General features: G+C 53.0%; 2 protein-coding genes across 7 annotated transcripts in view; one reads left to right on the top strand and one right to left on the bottom strand.

Annotated features, from left to right (window-relative positions):
• CDH23 (cadherin related 23) overlaps positions 1-18,529 on the top strand; it is a 177,326-nt gene that overhangs the window by 117,530 nt on the left and 41,267 nt on the right. For all 5 annotated transcript variants that reach the window (XM_085064346.1, XM_085064345.1, XM_085064344.1 and 2 more), the window contains exons 17-27: positions 75-202; positions 3,161-3,233; positions 3,468-3,584; positions 3,928-4,040; positions 6,166-6,273; positions 7,445-7,634; positions 8,452-8,597; positions 8,938-9,157; positions 10,001-10,153; positions 11,216-11,329; positions 12,523-12,671. In XM_085064346.1, coding sequence (XP_084920472.1) covers positions 75-202; positions 3,161-3,233; positions 3,468-3,584; positions 3,928-4,040; positions 6,166-6,273; positions 7,445-7,634; positions 8,452-8,597; positions 8,938-9,157; positions 10,001-10,153; positions 11,216-11,329; positions 12,523-12,671 — 1,511 coding nt within the window. The remainder of the gene's footprint in view (positions 1-74; positions 203-3,160; positions 3,234-3,467; positions 3,585-3,927; positions 4,041-6,165; positions 6,274-7,444; positions 7,635-8,451; positions 8,598-8,937; positions 9,158-10,000; positions 10,154-11,215; positions 11,330-12,522; positions 12,672-18,529) is intronic.
• Positions 13,694-17,631, bottom strand: C6H10orf105 (chromosome 6 C10orf105 homolog). 2 transcript variants are annotated; one of them, XM_085064360.1, is made up of 2 exons: positions 17,392-17,631; positions 13,694-14,806 (listed from the first exon to the last, which is right to left on the bottom strand). In XM_085064360.1, exon 2 carries the CDS (start codon positions 14,799-14,801, stop codon positions 14,385-14,387), a length of 417 nt encoding a protein of 138 aa, XP_084920486.1. In that variant the 5' UTR covers positions 14,802-14,806; positions 17,392-17,631; the 3' UTR covers positions 13,694-14,384. The 2 variants fall into 2 exon arrangements, with proteins under 2 accessions (XP_084920486.1, XP_084920485.1); XM_085064359.1 differs by lacking the exon at positions 17,392-17,631 and adding an exon at positions 15,434-15,588.

The raw sequence follows: 18,529 nt of genomic DNA, 5'->3' as shown, positions 1-18,529 counted from the left end.
CACCTCCTGAGTGTGCCCACATCCAGCTCGGTGCACAAGTACTCCCTTGACCCTCCCACTGTGCATGCTTCCAGTGATCAGCGTGAACCACCCGCTGGACTACGAGCAGCTGGCCAACGGGGTCATCTACCTGACGGTGATGGCCGAGGACGCCGGCAACCCACCGCTCAACAGCACTGTCCCCGTCACCATTGAGGTGTTTGTAAGTACAGCACCAACATCCCTCTTGTGGCTTCCCTGCAACTGGTCCATAGAAGTGCTATTAATTGATCAATAGCCCAACAAGGCTGTCCCACTCCATGGATGTATGGCGTGGATTGCGATTACAGGTCTCATATATGTGTCATACATGTCTCATGCTACAGCTAACCACGGGGTAAGGAGCAGAGCCAGAACCAGGGTGGAAATCCCTCGAGAGGAGGGGTTTCTGCTGAAAGATGCAAAGCATCACAGTGTTCCTCAGGAAGATCAGATCAGCATGTCACTTTGAGGCACATTGTGGTTTGAGGATGTCTGGAGGGAGGTGTCAGTGATGGAGACAGTTTGGTTGATAACACGTCAGTCTCGCAGCTGTGGGATCTAAGCCGGGCTGGTGGCAGCGTCAGTCTGGGAAGGTGAAGGAGATAAAGCCAACGATGCTGTAAGATGGGAATGAAGTCCCATGAGCATGTGTCTCCTTCAGATCCCTCACCATGCTTGAGAGAGGGGGAACAAGGCAGTGCCCAGGGAGCTGCTGGTTAAATACATCCTTCCCACATTGTGCTTTCGACAGCATCAACACCTCTTTTTCAAGACCACACTTCAGTGGGTCATCTCCCCGGGTTGGGTCTGTAAACTGGCAGGGTTTAAGTAGCTGTCACTTTTCCCACTCTCAACCAAAGGGAGTTTCTCTCAGCTGGAAAAAGGAAAGAAATAAAAGCCAAAATCTAGGAAGAAAATGAGGGGGAAGTGTTTTGTGACAGCACTTGAGGAACAAGAGCTATGAGAAGGCAGAACCAGAGCGAGTGTGGAGGGAGGTAATTTTTTTTCATCCTTTGGTTGTTGGTTTTTAATAAAGAAGTCAAACTCGCCTTGTAGATTTCCCATTAGGGGACAATACGCTTTTGTAGAGGGAGTCGCCGAGTCAGAACTAATAGTGCGCGCCGCGCCAGGATCCTGGGAAATAGCACTGCTAATAAGTTTCTGCCTCACTCCCTGCCACTGACGCCCTGCTCAGAGCGATGAGCCGGTGACTCACAGCATGCCTGTGCCTGGAGGAGAGGGGCTGTGTGCTAGGTTCAGCATCTGCCACTCTCAGCATCCTTGGAGACAGCAAGGAGTGATAGGACAAGGGTGGGATCAGCTTCGTGTTGGAGGAGAGGGTTGGTTTAGGTTGGATATTCAGAAAAAATTCCTCCCTGTGAGGGTGGTGAGGCACAGGTATCCCAGAGAAGCAGTGGCTGCTTCTGGATCTCTGGAAGTGTTCAAGGCCAGGTTGGACAGGGATTGGAGCAACCTGGGACAGTGGGAGGTGTCCCTGATGGAGGTGAGCTTCAAGGTCCCTTCCAACCAAGTCCATTCTGTGATCCTGCGATACAATGGCTATCTGAGGGTGAGGGTGTAGGGAGGAAGGCTGAGGGTCAGGAGAACACAGGAAGCTGGTTTTAGCTGGTTAGGTGGATAACCTCTTCTGTGGGAGTGGAAGAGAGCCAGGTTTTGTCTGGCATCACTGCAGGTGCCTTGGGGAGCTTTGGAGCTCCTGTTGCTGAAGTGGGAAATGTCCTTCTCGAATGGAAGGCAGGTGCAGGCCAGCTCTGGCCAGATGGAGATCCAGCCAGGAGCCAGCCCTGCCTCCTCGGGACCAGGCTTGCCAGGCCGTGGCCTTGTTGAGCATGGCCTGATGATCTCAGGAACATTAATGACACGACGCAGCATCTGCTCTGGCTCGTGTCCACCCAGCTGGAGCGCAGCACAGCTCAGCCCCATCCAGCTGCATGTGGATGCACACTCAGCCTCTCCATTGCCTTTAACCTGCCCAGACCCCCTGGGTTTGTCCTGGATGACCCCCACTCATCCCTGTGAGGAGGAGGGTTGGTGAGGATATCACTGGGACAGGCAGCAATTTCCTCATTACCCTCAGAGGAGGTGCCGGGAAAGCTGAGTGACGCAAAGGCTGATTAAAGACCACCTGCTTCCAGAAAAGAAAGCAGGGGTTGGCAATTTAATTGCAGCACGATGGGCATCGTTGGCACGTGAAATTGCTTCAAATCTCAAGTTTGGTGGCAGCAGGAGCAGCTGAGGCTGCAGGTCCATCAGTGGTCTCTGGGTAGAAAACCAGAGCAGACCTAGGGAAATGGCAAGGTCCATAACGGTGTTTTAATGTCCTGGCAGCTCTGTCCTTCCCTCCATGGGCAGTTGGGTTTGGTTCATTTAAGGCAGATTCTTAACAATGTTTAAACAGCCTTTAAAGCCCCCTGGGGAGAGCTTTAAACCAGTCCAAAATCTGTTTTGAGGGATGTTTCAAGCAATTGCTCCTGCCTGGTTTCTCCAGGATGGCCATAGTCACTGGCAGAGACAGGCTTGGAGGGAGCACATCAGGATGCAAACCACTTTCCCCCCTCAAAAATGGTGTGGCTGCCCTCTCTGCAAACATCCACAGCATTCCTTCTCTGGAAGGAAGGCAACCAAAGCTCAGCAGCTCCCCTGGCTGGTCCAGTTTGCCTCGTGGCCTCACGGCCAGGATGAACTGAGCCACCCCTGTACTGCTCAGGTAGGGAGGACCAGGTCTGTGCATGATGCTGTAGTGCTTCATGTGGTGCCTGAGGCTTCCCAGGCTTGTGGTGGAGCCAGGAGCAGCTCAGAGGATGCTCCTCTGTCAGTGGCAGTGGTTCCTCAGCCCCGTGCTGGATAATGAGGTGATGGGGGAATCACCATCATCCCCTTTGAAGGGCTCAGAAAAGTCACTGACAATCTCTCACCTCAGCCTCAGCTGCCTCCACAGTGAGACCCTGTGCTCAGCCCCCCAGTGCCTCCCCCCAGGCCACCCTCCCCTCTCTGGCATCATGCACTGGTCACACCTCGAGATGCAGTCGCCCAGGGGCATCCCTGTACCAGACTTTCACAGCTGCTTGACCATTTTGCCTTTTTCCCAACCAGCCTCTCGACCTTCTCTTTGCTTCAGGATGAAAACGACAACCCACCCATGTTCAGCAAGCCCTCCTATGTGATAACCGTCATGGAGGACATTATGGCAGGTACAGGGCACACCCCTGCTCCTTCTCTGGGCTCCCAGGAGGGCCCTGGGTATTTCACAGCCAGAATAGGGTGGGTGATCCATTTTGGGGAGGTAAAGCCTGGTAAAGTCTCACAGCTGTGGGGCCTGGGGTTTGACTGTGCTGTGCATGTGCAGGAGAGGGGACCTGCAGGAGCAGTGTGGAGGGACAGGGCAGTTTTGGCTCATCCCCATCCTTGTCTCTGCTTCCCCCTAGGAGCCACAGTGCTGTTTCTCAATGCCACGGACATGGACCGGTCCAGGGAGTATGGGCAGGAGTCAATCATCTACTCCCTGGAAGGCTCCTCACATTTTCGGATCAACGCTCGCTCAGGTGAGCCTCTGGACATTCTCTCCCCTTTTTCTCTCAGTTCCCACTTTCATCCTTGCCCTTCACTCCTCTCCTCCAATCAGACTGCTTAGGAGACCCACAATTTGAGGGATTCACCAGATTTCACACACCACCACTTGCTCAGTCACTCTGAGAGCTTCAGCAGAGGCATGCATGGAAACTCAGCTCCTGAGCCTCAGGAAAGGCTTGGCTATGAAGGTTCCTGTTAGTTAAGGAGCTGCCAAGGTCCATCTATTTGGATCAGGAAAAAGGGCCCATTTGTGGACCATCCTCACCCTGCTTTTAAGTGTTTATTTTTTAACCTTGTCATCTCCCATGGCTGCAGGAGAAATCACAACAACATCTTTGCTGGACCGGGAGGCCAAATCCGAGTACATCCTCATCGTCCGGGCAGTGGATGGAGGTGTGGGGCACCATCAGAAGACAGGCATTGCTATGGTGAGTGGGGGAAGGAGTGATTCCCATCTCCTCAAGCCACTGGTGCCCACCTGGGGCCAGGATTGTGGAGAGCTGCAGTGTTTCCTTTTTGCTGTGTGAAGAGCATGCCATGCTCCCTGCCCTCTGCGCTGCCCCTATTGCTCCTCACAAAATGACTGTCTGGGTGCATAGACCTTGAAATTAGCTTGCTTTCCTGGAAGACCATTCACACAGGAGCCACTTGACTTTCCAGAGCCTGTGGATGTGGTAATAAGTCCTATTTCACCTGCAGCACAGCTCCCTTTGTTTGGCTCCCTTTGTTCGTCTCCCTTTATTCATTCCTCCTGAGAAGAGACCTATTTGGAGAGCCTGCAGATACTCTTATTAATTCCTCAGCCTGTTCACATGCTGCCTGGGTCAGGGGTTTCTAGCCAGTGTGGAATGCCTGTGGTCCTCAGGAGGTTCTGGTGGCCCTGCAGGTTGAAACCTCATGCTTTGCCCTGCCTTTTGCAGGCCTGAGGGAGCCCCACTGTTCGCAAAGTGTGAAACTCTTTGGAAACACCGGAAGATCAAAACCCAAGAATCCATCCCTGACTGACTTGATGATCTTAAAGGTCTTTTCCAACCTCAGCCATTCCATGGTTCTCTCTCTCACTGCTCATGGCACCACATTTCTTTGGACATTTCATACCATTTGGATGCTCCTGCTCCTGGGATTCCCAGTTGGGTTGCAGGAGAGCCGTCCCATGCAACATGGGGCAATGCAGAAAAACTTGTGGTTGTGCTGAGAAGTATCCCTAAAATAATTGTCCTTCCTGCCAAGGGCCATCAGGAGGTCTGTGCTAGCAGCCTACAAGCTCCCTATGGAGAAATGTGATGGCCTTGGCCGGGCACCAGCGTGGCCTGTGGAATGCTGAGATCCCCTTTGGGGATCCAGATGGGATTATCTTCTCCTAATAGCCTTGCTAAAAGGAAAAACAAGGGGGAAGAAAATGCCTCCTGATTCCTAAAAAGTTAAAGAATATTAAAACTCAGTGAGATGAGGGCAGCTGCGTAAGTCTGTCTGCTGGGATATACACCTGGAACTCAAAATAATAATTTTTGAAGGGGAATAAAGGTCCAGTGAGGGGCTTTGCAAGGTCCCCAGGTGACGTAAAGCACCTGGACTGCTCGGAGTAGGGGTGGGTCAGCTACCTTCCCCAGGGACCACCGTGGTGCCTTGGCTTGTCCCTGGAGACTGTGGCATCCAGACTGGCCCCTTCCACCACAGGGTGGCACCAGCAGCTCAGCCTGGTGTGACAGCAGGACACAGTGGCTTGGGAGCAGAGAAGATCCCGGGAAAAGCTCCGATGGGACTCCCTGCTCAGGGATGGTGGGTGCTGGGGGCTCCTCTGGAGCTGCAGCCCTTGCCCTCAGACACCTGTGTAGCCCCACAGGCTGGGGTGAAATGGGTGCTGTGGGGAGGTGAGAGACTCCCAGGCAGCAGGATGCATCCCACAGGCTCACTGCTGTCACTGAGATGCCATTTGTCACACGGGAAATGAAGGCAGGTAACACTTCAGGGCACCATCCTCGCCCCTGCTCTTGTCTTCGCACCTCCCACCCCCTGTCACTGTACCCTCCCCTGATTTCTCTTTTTTTTTGTTGCTTTTTATCAGTCACTTAGATTTTTCCTTCCTTTCCTGCCACATTCCCACTGCCTCCTTTCCCCCACTGATTTTTATCCCCCTTCCAGTGAAGGAGCTGCTTGAGGACTCACCTTATGCCCTGTGCTTGTTTATAACTGTGATAAATACAAAGGAGCAAAACCAAGTTCAGATATACCAAGGAGCCTTGGCTGTGAAGTTGCAGGATGCTGATTTTTTGCAGGTTTTCCCTCTGGAGGGTGAACACAGAATCACAAAACCATAGAATAATTTAGGTTGGAAAAGGTGTCTCAGATGATCAGGTCCAGCCATTCCCTCAGCACTGCCAAGCCCAGCACTAGCCCATGTCCTCAGGGGCCACAACTGCACATCTTCTAAATCCTCTGAGGGATGGTGACTCCACCACTGCCTGAAACACGTGTTGGGTGCCTCCAGGGGACATTCCACACCCCAGGAAGCTGTACCTCCTAAAGCAGCTTTGCTTCCTTGCTCTCTCCCAGGTGAACATCACGCTGCTGGACATCAATGACAACTATCCCACCTGGAAGGACGAGCCATACTTCATTAACCTGGTGGAAATGACACCCCCCAACTCGGACGTCACCACGGTATGTGTGAGGCAAGGTGGTGCTTGTACTAAAAGATTGGCTGGAGCAGGGTGTCACCTCCTAATGGGTGTCACCTGTGTCACCTTCAGTCCAGCACCATCTTGAAGAATTCCATTTAAATGCTTGCTCCTGAGCCTCCCCACTGCTGACCATCCCCTGTGTTTTTTCTCCCTGCTGGGCTATTTTTTTCCCCTCTCCAAATTGTGTGGATTTTGGCCAAATCCTCCTTTTCTTAGCCTCTCCTGCGACCTCCTTCAAGGACCTCTGTGAAAGACTTTGATTTACAGCCTTTCAAGTCCCTCTGGCGAAATAAAAGAGAAGGAGAGGGGGAGGCTTCTATTCCATCACGCCGAGAGAAAAATGACGGGAACAAAATGGAAAATAAATGAGGAAAAAGTGAAGAGAATCCACAAAATCATATAAGGAGGAAGGTTGCAAAAAAAAAAAAAAAAAAAAAAGGAGTTTTCTGCAGGGGGAGAAGGGTCTGGCAGTGCTGCCCAAGCCAGAGCACGGTGGTTTTCTCTCCTCCAGCCCCGCTGCTCAGTGCCAGCTTGAAGTCATCTTGCCTTTGACATCCCAATTAGTTGCTGAGAAAATAATTATTTTGCCACTGATCCGATGTAAATTCAGCTGCAGGACAAGCAGCAGGAGCTGGGGAAGTTATGAGTGCAATGAAATCGGGATGTTTTTTAATGTAAATGTCCCCTGTAATTAAAAATGTCACAGAGAGAACAATAAAGCACAAAATATCTGGTGTAGAGGAGAACTTCACCAAGGAATTATTTCCAGCATTCCTGATGTGGCAGCACAAGTTCCTCAGCGTTCCTCTTTGTCCCATTTATTTTATTTTTCCAGAGGGGCCTCATTTTTTAGCTGGTTTTATTCAAAAGGAGGAAAAACCAGTCTGATTGCTGAGTGTTTGTGTCTCTTCATGCCATTACCTCCTGTGCTCACAGCCCAGTTTTGGGGAGATTTAACACCACGGCAGAGGTCTCGAGGATGTAAAATCTCTGCAAATATAATGAAAATACAGGGCTGGATGGAGGAAGGAGAACTTGCTGCTGCTGGTGCAGGGAGGCCGAGCTTGACACCAGCAAAACTCTGCGGGGACTCCCTGCGGGAGTTAATTCCCAGCACTGGGCTGTAAGTTTGTGCTGTTCCCCCCTGGCAGGTGGTGGCTGTTGACCCAGACCTGGGGGAAAACGGCACGGTGGTGTACAGCATCCGGCCTCCCAACAAGTTCTACAGCATCAACAGCACCACGGGCAAGATCCGCACCACGGGTGTGCTGCTGGACCGGGAGAATCCCAACGCCCAGGAGGCACAGCTCATGCGCAGGATCGTGGTGTCCGTCACCGACTGTAAGCTTCCATCCACACTGATTGCTTCCACTGTTGAATTGAACCTTCCCCAGCCTCATTGTGCATTTATGACAAAGTCTCTTCTATTTTCTCTTCTCCTGTTTTGAGCGTAAGTGTTTCTGAGGTTCAAAAATGAGGGTAGCTTTAAACCTGCTGCTAAAACAAACCAGAAACCTCTCAAAACGTGAGTGCAGTCATTCCCGTAGCAGCCCTGTCAATAAGCCTAGGAGGCAGGAACTCTCCCTCCCCTCAGCCTTGCTCCATTGGCGTCTTGGAAAATCAATTGAGCAGGTGAGGGAAACAGAGCTGATGGGTTTTTCTCTGGAAATAGTACATTAGGGAAACTTTTCTTAAGAAAAAAGGTAGTTATACGAAGGTAATTTTTTATTTTCAGATAGTGGGTAGGACAAAGAGGAATGGTTTTAAACTAAAAGAGGAGAGATTGAGATTGGGATGTTGGGAGGGAATTCTTTACACAGAAGATGGTGCAACAGATTGACCAGATAAGCTGTGTCTGCTCCAACCCTGGAAGTGTCCCAGGCCAGGCTGGGCAGGGCTTGGAGCAACCTGGTCTGGTGGAAGGTGTCCCTGTCCATGGCAGAGGTTTGAAATTAGATTATCTGTGAAGTCCCTTTCAACCCAAACAATTCTAGGATTTTATCTAATTGTTCATCCATGGCAGGTCATCCATTGCAAATTAGGGCCATCACCCCATCCTGCACTACTATCTGCACAGGGGGCAAAGGCTCCTTTTTATGGGGAAGGGGTAGAAACAGCTCCAGTGTTAACCTTGAGACCTCATTCCTGGCCTCCACAGGTGGGAGGCCACCCCTGAGAGCTACCAGCAGTGCCACAGTTTTTGTCAACCTGCTGGACCTGAATGACAACGACCCCACTTTCCAAAACCTGCCCTTTGTTGCTGAGATTCCTGAGGGCCTTCCTGCAGGCTCCTCTGTCTTCCAGGTGAGTGTGTCCCACTGCTGCTGTTCCTCATGCTGGGACTGCTGCTGTTGCTGCCATTGCTTCTGCCAAGCAGACTAGCAGTGCTTCCTCTCCCTCCTCTCCCTCCTCTCCATCTTCTCCATCTCCTCTATCCTCTCCATCTCCTCCTCTTCACCATCCTCTGGCAATGGAACTGGGAGGATGCAGAAGGGGTTGTGCATCTTTCCTCCATGGGCTCAGTCCTGGCAGGGAGGATCCTCTGAGGCCATTTCATCCCAGCAGCCCTGGGGGCAAAGACACTCGGGGTTGATGTGCCATGACTTCCACGGCCAGGAGATGCTCAGGCTGCTCTCCCCACCAGGTGGTGGCCATCGACCTGGACGAGGGCCCCAACGGGCAGGTGTCGTACCGCATGCAGGTGGGGATGCCCCGCATGGATTTCCTCATCAACAGCACCAGCGGGCTGGTCACCTCCACGGCCGTGCTGGACCGGGAGAGGATCCCCGAGTACTTCCTGCGGGTGGTGGCCAGCGACGCCGGCGCGCCCGCCAAGAGCTCCACCAGCACCCTCACTGTCAAAGGTGGGTGCACCCAGACCCCTGTGGTCTGCAGTGACAAGGACACCTCGCTGGTGGAAATGCAGTTTCTGTAGGAGACACACTGAGACCTGAAACCAGGATCATCTCTGGCTTTGTGTACAGCAGGACATAGGGACAGCTCCCATCCCCACAGGCTCCGTGTCTGCTATCAGCACACTGCAGAGATGGGGAAAACATGGTGTTTCTGGCAGGGCCCCCAAATCCTCTGTTGTTTTTTCTCCATTCCCCCATCTCCAGTGTTGCTTTTTCTTTTGCTTCAGCATGTGATTCCCATCAGCTGCGTGCCTGGACAGCCCACGCAATCCCAGTTCAGAGCTGGAGCGTTATTGTGGGGCCTGTCTTTAATTTAATGCCTTGCTATTTACTGGCTTTGTGCAACTCTGGTGCTGAAAAAGGATAAGCATCATCTGGAAATAAACTGACCCTGGATTGTCCTCAGGCCTGAGTTTGGAAAAGAGGTTCCTGGTCCTGTACCTCCAGAGCTCTCTGCCATGCCCCAGGAAATACTGAGCTTATATTTAAGCTCCGGATTTTCCTCTGAATGGGGATAGAAACAGGCTTGGTGAAAATACCAGCTTAAATTGCAGTGATGTAATGTTTTTTGGCTGTGAGGAGGGTGATCTCTGGGTATCAGAGGCAACCAGATAAAACCTTCAGCCACTCTGCAGGCACCCCCACTGCACAAATGGCAGGGAGAATCCAGCAGAGTGTTCCCTGGGATGCTCAGAGCAGCAGGAGGAGGTTTGAGAGACCAGCAGACATCAGCCTGGCTTCTGCAGGAGGGGCAGCCCTGGCAGGACGCTCAGCTCTTCTCCCCCTTTTCAGTTCTGGACGTGAACGACGAGAACCCCACCTTCTTCCCGGCGGTCTACAACGTGTCGCTGCCCGAGGACGTGGCCCGGGATTTCAAAGTGGTCCGGCTCAACTGCACGGATGCCGACATCGGGCTGAACGCTGAGCTCAGCTACTTCATCACAGGTGTGAGCCCCATGCTGAACAGGAGCTTTGCTTGCAGGAAGGCACGGGCTGCCCCACACCTTGGCCGGGGTGTTCTGCATTTCCGCGCTGCCCTTCCCAGCCCTTCCAAACCTTGTCCCGCATCGCCCTCTGCTGAACAGCCCCGCTTGGCTCCCCGCTGTGCTGACCGCTCTGCTGACTCCCAGCATCCCTAGAAAAGCACGAGGATGGGCAGAACACAGCTAGGGAGCAAGGAGGCATTCACGAGTGTTTGTGCTTGGAAGCCATAAATGGAATTCTGGGGCATTTTTGTCGCCCCGTGTGTAGGTGGGGTTGGGTGGGCAGCGATGCCACCTGGGCAGTGCCTCACTTGCTCCGCAGTTGCAGCACCTGCAGCAGGAAGCTGGGGAATCCCCTGGCCATGGTTTGACTTGCAAACTGCAGATTGAGCCCTCAGAAAGAGGGTAAAAACAGAAGTGTCACCACAGAGTCATTTTTCCCATAATAGCAGCCTGGCATTTCATGTCACGGCCCCTCCGACCTCTCTGCAGGTGAAACAAGGTGTGTTGTCCCACAGGTACCACAGCTCATGTGCAAAGTTATCCCAGTTTGATTCCAGAGCATTCAGGACATGGTCTGGCTCTTACATGATTCAGCTTTTCCTATGGCCATTGGATTTTTCCTGGGCTCTGAGGTAGAGGGAAGGTTCTCTGCCCACTTTTGCTGCAGAGTAACTCTGCCTGGGAAAAGATACAGCACCATCCTTGCACAGCTGGGCTGACCCCATGCCCAGGCTGCAGAATCCAAGGAAATGGCCTCAACTTGCACCAGGGAAGGTTCAGATTAGATACTGGGAAAAATTTCTTCACTGACAGGGCGGCCAGGCATTGGAACAAGCTGCCCAAGGAAGTTGTGGATGCTTCATCCCTGCAGGTGATAAAGGTCAGGTTAGACAGGGCTTGGAGCAACCTAGTCTAGTGGAAGGTGTCCCTGCCCATGGCCAGTTGTTGGAGCAAGATGAGCTTTAAGGTCCCTCCCAACCCAACCATTCCAGTTTTCTATTCTCCTTGTCTTTTACTGCAGGTGGGAACCAGGATGGCAAATTCAGCGTTGGCTTCAGGGATGGTGTGGTCAGAACAGTCGTGAGTCTGGACAGGGAGACCGTGGCATCCTACACACTGATCCTGGAGGCCATTGGTAAGGATTTCCCAGGGATCCCATGGGACCATTGCCACACAGCCACATGTGGTGGCCATGCATGTGTCAAGCTCCCTTGCAGGCGTGTCAGAGAGGCAGCAACCTCCGAGGCACTCTACAGAGCAGAGCCTGTGCTTGGTGTTAACACTCCACACCCCGTGTGAATTAGTATGTCCTGATTCAATCATGGCTTTTGCAGATGGCATATTCACCTCTCAGGTTTGCCCAGCTTTCCCCTTCACCCAGGGGAGGCAAGGCCCCCTGTTCCTGAGAGGCTCCACACTGTCCAGGGCAGCCCTCCACTCAAAAATGCCAACGCCGCAGAATTGTTCCCCTCATGCCATGCCAGCCCTTGGCTCTGTGGCTGCTGATTAACCCTGAGCCACCTGGCACGGGCAGAGGGCCCGTGTGCCAACCTCAGCTTGGCTGTCATCCCCAGAGCTTTATAATGATGTGCCTGTTCACAGATGACTTGGATGTCCCTTTTGAAAGGAGAAATAAGTGGCCTGGACAGAAATGTTGGGGGCACAGCACTGCAGGTGCCACAAGGGCTGCAGCAGGGATGCAGGACTGGATCCCCAGGGGTATAGGGTCTGTTCTGCCCCTCCAGTGGGGATCACGCTGCCTGTGTTTGCCCAGACCCCACAGGCTCCAGCTGGGTGGCTTCTCACTCCCTGCAACAAGCATGTTGAAAAATCCAAACCCAATCCATGCTTCCCAGTGCCTCATCCTTCCTGGCAAATGCAGGAGCTGTGCTGCCATGTCCTTGTCTACTGAGCATCAACCCATCCTTGTGCTCTTAGTGAGCTGAGCTGTGGCTACAGAAAACTCATCAGGCTGTCTTCATCTCCCAAATCCCTGGCCTCCAGCAGTCCTTCACTTAGTGTATGGAATTGCAAATCCTCTCTAATGACCAGTTGCATTTCCAGCCTCTCTGGGCTCCATGGCAGAGCCTGGGGGTGGTTTGGTTTCCTTTTTCTTTCAGAATAGGAAGGGGAAAAAAGTCAAACTAAAAACCCATGGTTCAGTGTGGAATTTGAAAGCTACAAAAAGATGAAGCATTTTAGTTTAAAAATCTTGAGCCTGTTATTTCAGCAGCTGTGGGCTGAGTGCCACCTGCGCAAGGAGGAGGTGACTGAACCTTCCTACCTCCCTCACCTTTCTCTCCCTCCCTCACCTTTCTCTCCCTACAGACAATGGCCCCACGGGGAACCGGCGCACCGGGACTGCCACTGTGTATGTCACTGTCCTGGATGTCAACGACAACAGACCCATCTTCCTGCAGAGCAGCTATGAAGTCAGTGTCCCTGAGGACATCCCAGCCGCCAGCAGCATAGTGCAGGCATGTGGCTCTTCCCCTGGGACCCCTGGGAGTCCTCCACTAACTATGCCCTGAGCATGAGCTGATGGAAGATCAGGGCAGAGATTTTCTCTCTGTGTCAGTGGTCTGTTCTCTGAGGCAGGGTGAGATGTGTTCTTGCTCATCCACTCCTCTGCTACTCCAGGCTGTGAGTGCCAGGGAGAAGGAAGCACGGAACAAGGGGAAATTAGGAAATTCACCCCATTTCTGAAGGGGATGAGAGGAGAAAAGCCAAGCCCTGTGCTAGCAAGGCCACTTTGGCTACATCCCTGCTTTCTCCCTCCTCCCAAACAGAGATCTCCATGGGGAGAGAGAAGAGTGCCTACAAAGAGATGCTCAGAGAGGGGGGGAAAACCCTCAGAGAGGGAGAAAAGCATTTGGACTTTGCTTTCATTTTTGTTTCTCTTTGAGGGAGCGGTGGGCAGAGCTGAATGGCTCAGTGAGCACCGGATGAATGCAGGCATTCACACAGGCTCCGGGCCCTTCCAGCATCCCTTCAAACCCAGGGCTCTTCTGGAGCAGGCACCAAAGGCTCTTTGCAGAGGGCCCTGGGAAGGCTCCTCCTGCCTTCAATACCTCTCCCAGCACAGGGAAAGGGGCAGCTTTGTCCCTGGCTGGGGTGGGCAGGGTGAGTCACCGGCAGAGAAGAAAGGAGCCTTTTGCCTCCTGCAACAAAGGTTTGCTGGGAGCCATGTGTCTGCTGATGGCCAGTCCCCCTGGAATACTGTGTCACCTGTTGTGCCGTGGCATGGTGTACGTGATGTCTCTGGGGTCAGGCATCAGCCTGCAATGTCAGGATGGAGGTGTGGCCCTGTGTGGGACTCCTTAAACTCAGCTGGTTTGGTAAATCGAAAGAGTGGAGAGAACTTGAGTCTGACTGGTATCAAAGTGCCTTTTCTTAGAGCCCACTTCCCAAAAGAGGGAGTTGACCTTGAAAGTCTGTGGCAAAGGAGAGGAGGTATTTGGGGGAAGTTGGTTTTCCACAGAAGAGCATCAAAGAGAAATGGAAACAAGCCATGACCTGGCTTTAGTTTAATTTACACCTTCAGTGTGAGCCACTTGTACAGAAGGTCTCTCCCCTCAGATGCAACCCCACATTCCCACATTTCCAGAGCAGCAGGAGAATTTCTGAATGTTTCCCCATCCCTTTCTCCCAAAGGCAGGCAGATCAGGGCCAGAGGGCAGGAATGGGAATGCACTGACCACAGCAACCCACAGCCCACTGCATGGGGCGAGGGGTGACAGGGACCAAGCAGCACATGAGCCTCCCTCCATCTTCTCCAGAGCACAGCTCGGGGGGAAATCTCCACTGAGGATTGCTTTTTATGGAGCAGGTTTGCCCACGGATGCCTCTCTTTAGGTAGCCAGGTTGCTCCCACTCTTTTCCAGGCTGTTTGTTCAGGTGGAGCACAACTTGCACAATGTTTTCCGGAAGAAATGAGGCAGCAGGATTTTTTTGGACTGTGCAGTGGTAGCTGTGTGTGGGTGTAGTTTGGTTGCCTCCACCTTTCCTGGCAGGAAGCAGTAACCTGGGAAGCATTTAGGAGCCTCACGTTGCAAAATCTCCTGTCACCTCATAGAGCTACTGCCGGGAAGTGAGTTGCTCCAAGGGGCTCTGCCAGGTTGCCCAGGATAACAAGGGATGCTTGAGGAGGGAACTGAGCCAAAAGCTTGGTAAAGAATAGCAGAGCAAGGTCACATTTTAGTGGACTCCACAATGTCCCAGTCCTGGCTGGTGGGGAAGCTGCTGGGACAGGCAAGCTGGCTCTGAGACACCATCCGGCTCCTCCTGAAGCTGCTGATGGAGCACCTCAGGGAGTCCAGGCGCTTCCAGAGCCTCAGCTGGGGCTCACTGGCATCCACGGGGTGGTGGGGCAGGAGCTCCTGGGGGCTGGAGAGGGACTGGCCCAGCGCTGCTGGCTTGCACAGGGTGACAAAGGTGACGAAGGTGGCCAGGACAAGGAAGATGCAGACGAGCCCAGTGATGACAGGCAGCCAGTCTGTCACCTCAGGGGATGCCGCACTGGGTGGGACCAGCTCCGTGGTGGAAACCAGAAGCCCAAGGAGAGGCGAGGTGGGAGAGGTGCTGTTGCCAGAGTCCTCTGTGCTCATCTTCCCTGCAGTGCAAGGGGACACAGAGAAGTGGCACAGGTGATTACCATGTGGAAGCTGGACAGACAGACACCCTTTGGTTAAATTGGTGGCTTCTTGTCATGTCTTGATGTCCAGGATTCTGTCAGCTATGTTTTCAGTGACACAGGAGGACAGGGGGTGTCCATCTGCTTTGCCAGGAGGCAGAGCACAGAGATGGGGTTTATACTTGCAAAGTATCACCCTGAACTGAAGTGCAAAACGACCTGGCAAAGAAATGTACCACTATTTACATGTGGTACCATGGCTCCTGTAAGGACACCTTTAGAGAGCATACATAGGTTGCATGAAGATTTTCTGGAAGAAATAAATATCCATATGCTACAGAAGCTCCAAAATCCTCCCCCCAAGCTGCTAGGGTTTGGTTCTTCTCTGTTCCCCAGAAATGTGGGTTTGTTGAATTTGCTGTAATTTGGATTTGTTTTATTATTCCCCCTAAGAAACTGGATAGTTGTTTGAGCCTGTGCCCCGATAAGTCCCCTTCAAGCTGTGCTATTTTAGCTGTGCTATTGCCTTTATTATTTTGCAGGGGTGAAGTGTCACACCCTCACCCTGCTCATGCCAAAAGTCCTCGTGTCTGGCATTTTGCTGACCTGCTTTCGGGTTCAGACATGTCACAGGTGATGCAAACCAGCTTCCCAAAGTGTCTTCGATGATATTTCAGTTCAGGGTGATATTTTGCAAGTGTAAACCTCATTGCTGTGCTTTGCCTCCTGGGAAAGCAGATGGACACCTTCTGTCCTCCTGTGTCCCTGAAAAGATAGCTGGGAGAATCTTGGAATGTTAGGAGAGGAAAGGCAGGGCTGCAGGGATTGCCAGGGTCTCTGAGTCTGCCTTTGCAGCCACCATCCCAAAGTCACACAGGTGTGTGTAGGCAGCAGCCAAATATTCACCATGAAACATTCAAAAAAGGGAGGGTAAGACCTAAGTGACATGGTTTTGATCACTAAGGATGTATCAGGTTGCTCAGAGCTTGGGAGGCTCTGGGGAGATGTTGCTGTTTCCATGGGTCAGAGCCAAGTCTGTGTCCAGAAAATGGGAAATGCAAAAAACAAATAGGTCAGTGTCTGAGAGGGTGAATCCCTGTGTGTATCCCAGTCTCAGGGACTGGGGCTCTTCTCACCTCGTCCAGAGTGAGCTTTTCACCTCTCTTCACCCCAAAGGTATTTTTTTATCATGCAGCCCCTCCTTGCCTGGCTCAGTCCCTTCCCCTCAGCTTTGGGAGCAGAACAGCAATCCCAAGGATCCCCTCCTCCATGGACAGGCTGCTCCTCTGTGCTGCCCAGGCACAAAAACCAGCAGCCAGGGCTGCAGTGTGTCCCACACCACAGGCAGCCTGAATCAAGGTTTCCACGGCTACCTTAATGCTGGCATGTACTGCCTGCATGTGTTCAGCTCTGTGACCTTATATTGTTCCTTAAGAGCCAGCCAGGAGGCGTGGACAATTCCTTCAGGCTGTTTTTGCTCCCTTGCTCATGGCTGCAGAGTTTGTCTTTAAAATTCCCTTGACAGTGTTCCATAGAAACCCATCAGGAGGGATCACACTGATGTTTTCCCAGGCTTTTTCAGCCATGCCCTGTTCTCCTCTTGCTTCCCACCCAGCCTGTCCTCACGCCCAGCTCAGCTTAAATTTAAAAGAGATGGCAGAGCTGGGGGCTTAGGGAAGGTCTGGGCTTTCATAGCATTTCCCCTTCCCAGCATCACTGTCCCACCCAGACCACATATTCTTCACCCTGGTGGGTTAATAAGAGATTTGCCCATCCTGGAAATGCCCCCTAGAAGGGACATCCCTGCCAGATCAGCTCCAAACATGACACATCCCTATGAGCACTCAGGACCCAGCACTGGGCATGAGGCAGATGAGGATCAGAGATAAAAAAGAGAAATTGCAACAGGTAAAATGCCCCTGAGAAAGGTGGAAACGGAGAAGGTTATTCTCATGCATGAGCAGCAGAGAGGGTTATTCTGCCCAGCCCCAGGCACTGCTCCCTGGCCTGGCCCAGCTGCCCAGTTTGGCAGGAGTTTTTCCATATGCTCTCCCTACCTTCCTCAAACTCCTGCAAAGAAAAGGCTCTTTTCAGGCACTGCCTGTAACACAGCTCCAGTGAAAAGCAGCTCTCATTCCCCTCCCAAGCTTGCTTAGCAACATTTTTCCTGGAGCTCCCCGACTTTTCCCAACGTACTAAGTCTTTCCACCCGCTTGCAGGAGGAGGCAGTGCTGCAGAGCACCAAACACGCAGCTTCCCAGCCCGGGTGGTTGGGTTCCAGAGCAGAGTGAGTGATGCCTCTCCCCATCACCCTCGCTGTGAAGTGGCAGAGCTGCATCCGCAGGACTTTCCCCCTCTCCCGTCACCGGGAGAGACAGAGCAACGCGACTGGGAAGGGAGGAGGGATGCCTGACCTCATGCCCACCCCAGACTTCTCATCCCACCCATTTTCAGCCCTTTCCCCAGGCTGAGGGCTCAGTAGCTCAGCAGCTGGGGGTCTGTCACTGCTCGGGGTGGCCTGAGGGGCTGGCGGTGGCTTTGCCGCGGGGGTTTGGGCTCCCTACCTCTCACCAGCCTGCCGAGCCCGGGCTCTGCCTCCCGCACTCCTGCCTTGCCTTGCCGCCTCTCCCACCGCGCTCTGCCGGCTGCCAGCCCCCTCCTCCCTTTGGGGAGGGTGGGACGGAGGTGACAGCTGAGCTAGGGACAGCCTGAGCTAGCAAAGCCGAGGGGCCCTGAGCCCCTTCCCGGGCTTTGCCAGCACGGTGGTGCCCAGAGCTGTGTCCCACTCGGTCTCTTGCTGGAGATCGAGTCCCCTGGCATGTATTTCCCCAGGATTTCTCCCTGGGGGATGACTAAATGGTACACTCGTGGGCTGAGCCCCCTGTGGTGGAGAGGAGGTGGCACCTGCCCTCCACATGCCTGCTCCCCCTTTTCCCAGAAAACCTACTTTTTTCCCATTCTCCTATTCCCCCCCCTCCTCCTTTTCTGATGCCTTTCCAGTAGCTGGGGGTGTTTGAAAGGGAGCTGTGAAAGGCTGGCTGTGCCTGCAGCCCTCTCTATGGCAGAGGGATAAAACAGGCTGGAGCTCAGCTCAGCTGCACAAGGTGCCTTCCACCTGCAGCACAAAGAGCTTTTCTCCCACTGCTTGCATTCAAGTGCCACTGTTTTCCCAAGTTTGGGACAGTCTGTCAAAGTACCATCTCTCCTTTGGGACCTCAGCGGGTCAAGCCAGCAGCAGCCAAGCTTTCCCCAGGCTGCAGGCTGGCAGGAGCATGTGTTGCTTTAATACAAACTACAGGTTTTTAATAAAAACCAAACACCTGGGCTGACCCATTCACTTGGTTTATGTACCAGAGCTTCATGCTTGGGGTGAGCTGGGAAGAGGATGGCCCAAAGATGTTTGCAAGGTGCAGTTGGCTCATCCTGAAATGTATTCTCCTGGGCACAGTGGGGCAAGGAATGGCTCAAAATGGTGTTTTGCTAGAAGGTTTGCAAGAAGGTTTGCCTCCCATCCCTTTGTTTTTCCTCCTCTGGCGACACGATAGCTTTTCCCTGTGCCATGCCAAGGCAGCTGGTCTGCCTGGGCATCGCTTGCCTGCTGTTGTGGGACCCATCCATCCCACAGCAGAGGAGACAGCCCAGCTCTGCCTCAGGGAGCCCAGCAGGTGAAAGAGCAGGTTGGGAGGGAGAACTCCCCACTGG

The sequence above is a fragment of the Lichenostomus cassidix genome, chromosome 6, assembly GCF_008360975.1.
Source record: "Lichenostomus cassidix isolate B80296 chromosome 6, HeHo_3.0, whole genome shotgun sequence".
NCBI classification, from domain to species: Eukaryota; Metazoa; Chordata; class Aves; order Passeriformes; family Meliphagidae; genus Lichenostomus; species Lichenostomus cassidix.
Note: the sequence above shows the minus strand (reverse complement) of the source record. Positions and strands in the feature narration are given on the sequence as shown.